The 7,909-nt window shown below is 43.2% G+C and overlaps 1 protein-coding gene across 5 annotated transcripts in view; it reads left to right on the plus strand.

Moving 5' to 3' along the window:
* Nucleotides 1–7,909, plus strand: part of LOC125765759 (adenylyl cyclase 78C) — a 39,842-nt gene extending 31,933 nt beyond the window's left edge. For 3 of the 5 annotated variants that reach the window (XM_049431207.1, XM_049431209.1, XM_049431208.1), the window contains 8 exons: nucleotides 339–531; nucleotides 1,787–2,013; nucleotides 2,710–2,871; nucleotides 2,945–4,972; nucleotides 5,048–5,344; nucleotides 5,417–5,642; nucleotides 6,777–6,922; nucleotides 6,996–7,909. In XM_049431207.1, the coding sequence (XP_049287164.1) occupies nucleotides 339–531; nucleotides 1,787–2,013; nucleotides 2,710–2,871; nucleotides 2,945–4,972; nucleotides 5,048–5,344; nucleotides 5,417–5,642; nucleotides 6,777–6,922; nucleotides 6,996–7,124 (3,408 nt within the window). In that variant the 3' untranslated portion in view covers nucleotides 7,125–7,909. Of the gene's footprint in view, nucleotides 1–338; nucleotides 532–1,786; nucleotides 2,014–2,709; nucleotides 2,872–2,944; nucleotides 4,973–5,047; nucleotides 5,345–5,416; nucleotides 5,643–6,249; nucleotides 6,923–6,995 lie in introns of those variants that run through there. The other 2 variants (XR_007418623.1, XM_049431210.1) reach the window with 2 other exon arrangements.

Here is a 7,909-nt window from a genome sequence, read left to right on the forward strand (position 1 = left end):
CTTATAAAGTGTAACTTTGGCCTTCAAAAAATCATTCTTTTTATTTAAAACACTCTTTGCAGAATATTGTATTTATGTTCCAAAAATTGAGATAAATAATTTGAGTTCTTTGTCAGCCACTTTAACTTAGACAATAGTCTTTCAAAAACTAGGAAAACCCTGGAAATAAATGAACCATTAGTCACTAGTGGCAAATTGAACCATTTCCAACTTTCCCAACCGAAAACGGTCTATGGATATTTCACCAGTTCATTCAAGCGATCATTTCCAATCTTCACCCTGGAGGCAGTCAAATACCTTACTACCATAAATCTACATCACCGTTCCTTCCCATCCAGGATCCGAGCTGCATCGTACGACAGATGATTGCCAATCTGTTGCTATACCTAGCCATCAACTTTGCCGGCATGTACACTAAATATCTGACCGACCGCGGGCAGCGGTTAGCCTTCATCGAAACTCACAAGGCTATGGAGCACAAGCGCGAATCAGAGAAGGAGTACCAGCGTACGCAACGATTGCTCGACTCAAGTAAGTAGCTTCCCGCTGGGGTGTATGGATGATGGAAAGGACCCGAAGTAATCCATCCCTCGACCCGTTCAAGTACACCTTCGTTAAGGGGAGTATCCGCTTTGAGTATCAAAAAAAAAGAAAAGCAGGAAGCTAAACTCAACGATGAATCAACGCAACAACAAAAAAAAACACAACGATTTTGTATAGGAAATCAATTTGAAGGATATCTTCATCAATCGCCAAACAGTTGGTGGCTTCTGGTCTCTGGTCGCTTTATTTTTGACTGCTATTTTTTATTGTGTGCTTTTTTGTTGTTGTTGTTGTTGTTGTTTTACTGTTCCATTTCGAAACAAGCCGTGAGCTCAACATCGCCGGCCAGATAGATGGATGCTGCGGCTTGATCGGAAATCAAATTAGTGAAGACTTTTCCTTCGATGGGGTTTTTGGTTGAAGGAGTTTTCGATAGTAATTTAATTAATGGGAAACGCTGTAGGCTTTTTTCTGTTTTTTTTCTGTGATTTTTTTTGTATTATGTCATGTCCATACAGTGACCGATCCTTTCGGTTCGCTTATTTCTGAAGTGCTGCCTACATGTCTGAACCATGTATCAACGAGTTCCGATTGAGTTCAGCGCTCTTCTACATAAAGAATGTTTTTTTATTTATTTTTTTCACTTCGATTGGAATTGGACTTCAGTAAAATATAGAAAAAAAGCGTTACCTTTTATTTGTTGATTCAAACACGAAGAAGCTCTTAAGTACAGTTCCACCGTTAAACCGTACCATCTGTTGGAAATATTTACGGAACGCATTTTGCACTAAACGTACTTCTTCTGCACGTACTTATTTTAATTTCTTCAAACCAAACTCCCCCGTTCGTCCATCGACATTAGTTCTCTCACGAGACGTTATTTATTCGCCCTGCCGCATACTAACTATTTGCTGACTTACTAACTAGCTGACGATGCTCGATGATTTGCATAATTATTCCCCCCCCGACGCGGTAAAATACTCCTACTTCCTGCCATTGTCTGACTAGCACATGACAATACTGGTTGATTTTTCACGAAAAACTTTCACGTAATTGCCGTCATAACAGTCGCCTGCATTGAATGAAAGTTTAGCAACAACGAAAAAAAAAAGGAAAACAAATGTGCACTAACGACGAACGGGTCACAATAATTAAGCGCTGGACTTTTTAATGGACTTTATACAGCTGCAGTTTAATATCTGTTATAATTTCACCTTCTTCTTCTTCTTGCTCCAAACCACAGTTTTGCCAATGTTCGTCAACAATGACATACGGAAGGAAATGTACAAATCGCCCGAACAGGCACAGGTTGATACGCAATTTAAAAAGCTGTACATTTACCATATGGACAACGTGAGCATACTGTTTGCGGACATTAAGGGCTTTACTGAGTTGGCGAGCAAAACGTCCGCGCAGCAGTTGGTAAAGATATTGAACGATCTGTTTGCACGGTTTGATAAAATTGCTGAGGTAAGTGAAGAGGAAGGGACGCTTTTTGAATAAAAAAAATGGATCGATTTCAAAGTGGTGATAAAGAAAATACAACAAATAAAATATTTAAATGGAACAAAGCTCTTTTTTGTCTTAACTATCAACTGACTTTTCTTGTTGAGTTATAAATGTCTGAGAATAGATCCTCAATTTTAGTTGCTTTAAAATATCCTCTATTGATCACATCCTAAGACCTTTGGGAAAGATGATAGTCTTCAACATATCATTTAGCTTTTATTAGTTCAAAAAATTCTCCTCACATAATGGATCGTAACGTGTTGACAAGCAAGTATCTTCCAGGAAACAGCTTTGGTTATCACTTGCAGAAGGGTATTCTTCAAGAACAACTTGAAGGTTTATATCCTTGATAGACCTGAAGTAGGTCTCATCATCCAATGCGAATACTTCGGCGAATAACTTCAACGCATAACTAAGTCCTTCTTGTTTAGATATTGCTACTCCGTTTGACTGGTCGTCCGTACGACCTCCTGTAAGATATCTTGCCTACAGTCACTTATTTTTAATTTCTGCTACACTTTACCGGCTGTACCGGCCATATTTGGTGAACACAAAGATCCTTTATCCCACAAATCAGTCCACTTTTTCAATGCGTACGTTCATGCATCTGTTCTTTTGAGAAATGTTTAAACCTAACATCTTCATCCACCTCCACAGGATAACCACTGTTTGCGCATTAAATTGCTCGGAGACTGTTACTACTGTGTGTCCATGTTCGACAGTCAAAGCTGGAAAAGCCGTCCCGATCATGCGGTGTGTAGTGTCGAAACTGGTCTTCATATGATTAAAGCCATTAAAGATGTCCGGTGTCAGACGAACGTAAGTGAAAAATATTCTCGATTTCCCGCATTGGGATGGGTGTATGATCCTTTGCTTTGTTCACCATTTTTAGGTGGATCTGGATATGCGTATCGGAATCCATAGTGGATCGGTAATGTGTGGAGTATTGGGCGAAAAGAAATGGCACTTCGACGTGTGGTCGAACGATGTGGTCATAGCGAATCACATGGAATCGGGCGGTGTCCCGGGCAGGGTACACATCTCTGAAGCTACGCTGAAGTGTCTCAACGACACGTATGAGGTCGAACCGGGCAATGGAGGAAGCCGAGACAGCCATCTAAAGATGATGAACATCAAAACCTTTCTCATCAAGCGAACTGAACCGTTGCGGCCACGTAAACGGCTCATGGATCGGCAAAGCACGGTACAGTTTGAGAAGGAAACAGCGGGCCGAACTGGTGAATCACGCTTCCGGAAGGATTCGAAAACACCGAGCATAACTTCGAACAGCACAAACACAACCGGTACGACGGCTACATGCTCGGGAGCGTCAGCAACGAGCCATATCACAGGAAATGCGGCCCATCAGCACACGAATAACAACAACACTAGCAACAATAACAACAATCATATCACTAAGCGCACAAGCAAATCGACAATCCACGAAGATGAACCGACAACCGATTGGATACCGGAGATTCCGTTCAAGAATCTGAACGAGTGCGGTGTGAACGCGGCGGAAAGCTTCCGCGACAAGAAACACTCGGATCGGGAAGATCCACTAACGTCGACGGAGGAGGTGGACGAGCTGATCGATCAGAGCATACAGATCAACTCGAACAAGGAGATCCGCCAGGAGTATCTGTACACGTGGACGCTCAAGTTCAAGGATTCGTCCCAGGAGGGTACATTTTGTCAGCTGCGCGAGGACATGTTCCGTTCGAACATGTTGTGTGTGTTTGTCGTATGGATCTTTATCGTACTGTGCCAAGCGGTGATCATTCCGCGCTGTACAATACTGATCGTTGCCCTGTCGATCACCACGTTTCTGCTGACGGTCGGTTGCATTCTCGTAATGGCGGAAGAGTTCTCCGGATTGCCAAAGTTTCTTCAGAAAAGCTCCTCAACGCTCGTGCACGATCGGAGCAGGCGGACGATTTTTGTCTGCCTCACGATCATCCTAATGTCGATCGCTAGCTCGATGGGGTTGATGATGTGCGATCTGGAGGAGGTGGAAATTACACCGGATCGTAGTACGGTAAGCCCGAGCTACGCTTACTGGCAGACCGGTGGACAGCTGAATGTGAACAGTACCACGGTGACATTCCTACGTCGTGCGCTCGGCGAATCGATGGAGCTGAACTTGATGAATCGTACCTTTAGTGAGTTAGATTCGAATGGCACTGAGACACCGATGGAACCGCAGAATGATGAGTTGCTTGAGGAGGATGGACAAACACCAAGCCAGCCCGTGATTCACGCATCCTGTGTGCATCCCGAGTACGTTGTGTTTACTTGGGTGCTCTGCCTGATCTCGCTGGCGACAGCCCTTAAACTGTACTACCTAGTGAAAACATTCATGGCCATTGCAATGGTGGCTTGCTACTCCTTCCTAATATTGCTCGTGTTCGAAAGGGTGTTCGATTCGTACGATTTGCAGTACATACAGGCCAGCGGTATGCCACTGGCAGGACAGATGATGATCTTGCTCGGCGTTTTCCTAACGATGGTTACCTATCACGCACGGTTGGTCGAGGTTACATCGCGGTTAGATTTCATCTGGAAGGAACAGGCCGAAAAAGAACTTTCCAACATGAAATCTAATCGCCATCTGAATGATCTGTTGATTAAAAACATTCTCCCGGACCATGTCGCCACGTACTATCTGTCCGAGGAGCGTACCGATGAGCTGTACGCTAAGATGCATGAGCTGTGCGGTGTGATGTTTGCCTCCATACCGAACTTTAAAGATTTTTACTCGGAGGACATTGAGAATGGGAAGGCATGCATACGCATACTGAACGAGATCATATCGGATTTCGATTCGCTGCTCGAGGAGCCACGGTTTGAGAAGGTGGAAAAAATCAAAACAGTCGGTGCGACCTATATGGCTGCATCGAATCTCTGCTCGACGAAAAAGGTAAGTGTCGTTTGGTGATCGTGTGTACAATCGTTTCCTAAAATAAATGATTTATGTTTCCTCCCAAAAAAACAGCAACACGTTGACGAACAGGACGAGGAAGCCGTATGTGATTTGGTAGAATTTGCCCTAGCCATGCGTCAGAAGCTGCAGGAAGTGAATAAGGATGCATTCAACACGTTTCAGCTGCGCGTCGGTATCAGTAGTGGCCCTCTGGTGAGTGGTGTCATCGGTGCTCGCAAACCGGTGTACGATATCTGGGGCAACACGGTAAACGTTGCCTCGCGTATGGATTCGACTGGTGAAAATTGGAAGGTACAGGTACCGGATTACACTGCCGCATTGCTTCAAACGAAAGGGTACACCTGTGTGGTAAGATTCCGAGTGAAGATACTCCTCGATCCCGAACCAATAGTTCACGTGTTTTTTGTTTTTCTTTTGTAGCAACGTGGTGAAGTGAATGTGAAGGGTAAAGGACTAATGCTAACCTACTGGGTGCTGGGCAAGAACATTTCCGCCAGTCAATTAACGTCTCCTGCCCTAGTGCCTGCCGGTGTCCCACAGGCACAGACTCCATCTTTACAGCGACAAACGTCCCAGCATAGTTCGCTAGCAGCGGTCGTGTTCGGCATGATGCAAGCATCCAAACGGAGTAATATAAACACGACACGTAAGTCTCCTAAGTAATTCACTACTAAACGTCATCACACGTTGTGTTGTCCAGAACGTGGCGAACTTTCAAAACGGTCTTTTTTTGCCCAGTTTTACCTAAGAAGATAAGCCCAGATAAAGTACATTAAGTACAAAGTGTATCGGTGAAAGAGCAAAAAGAAATATTTCTTCAATTTTCGTCTATATCTGTCTACTCACCAACCTATCGTTCCAACGTATTGACATGTGAAATTATCAAAACTCAAACATTATGGGAAAAATACAACCCATAAGTATATCCGGAAGTAGATTAGCTTCAACCCTATATCCTAACGTTTCCATCTTCTCTTTCATATCATCTATCTTACTTCACTACTATCCACACTATATAGTTATACATTGTTTTCTCTTTCTCGTTCTATTGTTCGTCTAACGTGTACCTGTGTACGCATTGTTGTTGGTAATTTTCTCGCGCGCCGTACACAAACTACTTGCACGCACGTGGTACTATTACTCTATATTACCGTATTTGCATATTGCAAATTTCTTCGTATTCTCTGTGTGCGTATGTGTGTCTCTCTCTCTCTCTCTCTGTTCTCTATGGATGTCGCCACACCTCGGCGTAGCCGAAAAGTGTGGCTGGAGTCGAGCGAAAAACTTGACCGTCAATAAGATGCGTTTACTGCCACCGTACGTAATTGCTGCTGCCATACCGAAACCGAATAACCTATATTGCCTGCAAAACACTTTCAAAAAACCACACTGTATGGAATGCTTTGCCTTCGGATGTTTCCTTTATCCAGTAAATGCGTATACATTTTAGAAAGCCTTACGATAACGAAATCTACTAAATCACGATCGCCACTAAAACTTAAGTAAAAAAAAAAAACATTACTTAGTTACTTAATCTGGTTTGATGATAAACGTCTATCCAATTGCGTTCTTAGGAATTTAATACTCACTGCCGCATGTATGTTCAAGTTGTTTTGATATTAGTGTGTATTGCCATTCCCTGTTCTTGGAAATTGAAATCTTCCTTACCGAATGTCGAAATACATCTGTGATCTCCGTGTAACACCCGTAACATTCGAAACCAAAACCGTATAAACCTGCCTGCCTGATATGACTAATCTACTCCCACGTCTATCTTCAGCAACCGCAACGCCTTCTCCGAGAACCCGGTTCGGGCGACGGGGAAGCACATTCAGCTCAGTGAGATTGAATCAGAGAGCGCCGTCTAACAATCCGGTACGCCGCAATACGACTCGTGTCCGTGGCCGTAGTTACACTATGAAGCGGGTAAGCTACTGGAGGACGGAAGTAACAATAACGATCAAGAGAATAACTAAAGATCGTAATCGTTTTTTTCCAGTATCCAACCGTTTCATCGCCCACGATGGGTTCGACGATGCCGGCGGAAGATTTTGGCATCAGTCCGCACATACCATCCTTTCGCCAATTGCACCAGGAAGCTCCCAAATCCCACCAGACAGGCCTGTGAATGTGTGCCACCGTTCATCGTAGGTCTTCCCTTTCCTGGACTTCCCGGAAGCAAACTCCCTCTCCCCGTGATGTCTGTGACGTTCTTAGCCAAATTTTCTAGTCAACACGAATGAACAAAGTATTTTAGCGAGTTAGGAAGTGAACTGTAAACGAGGATTTTCAGGATAAAGTGATTATATAGCTAGAACGGTTCAGAAGGACGCAACTAGTGTTTGTGCGTGTGGTTAGAATAGTTTGATCATATCTCACACGATCAGACAGGGATAAGTTCACCTGCATACATTAGCAAATCGAGAACCAGGACTCGTATTGTGCACATAAGTGTATACTGCAAAACCAATCCAATCCAGCACACCATTGGTATTTAGCATAAGTATGTTTGTGGTTCCTTTGCGACTTAATTTTGAATCTAAGCTTTTGTCGAGATAGGTTTGTAACAAAACAAAACAAAAAACGATGTGGTGTACAACAAAGCTTAGTGTTTTGAAAAGACATAGCATAAACAAATGGCAAAGGACTGTTGTCACGAGCGACCTTATTTGTAAAGTCCGCAACAAAGAACCGTGTGCATATAGCACGGTACAATGTGCGCAACAAATCTGTTTTGTTGCTATTTTCAGTATTTGTAGCTACGTACTATTGTAAGGACAAAAAAGCTTAATACAAACCACGGTAATTAATGTCACCGTCCATAGTCGTTGTTTTGTTTTACGAACTGGAACAAAAATGTGCAATAAAAGAAAACCAAAGAAAAATAAACCAAAACCGTCATGGAATAGGAAA

Source organism: Anopheles funestus, chromosome 2RL, assembly GCF_943734845.2.
Source record: "Anopheles funestus chromosome 2RL, idAnoFuneDA-416_04, whole genome shotgun sequence".
Lineage (NCBI taxonomy): Eukaryota > Metazoa > Arthropoda > Insecta > Diptera > Culicidae > Anopheles > Anopheles funestus.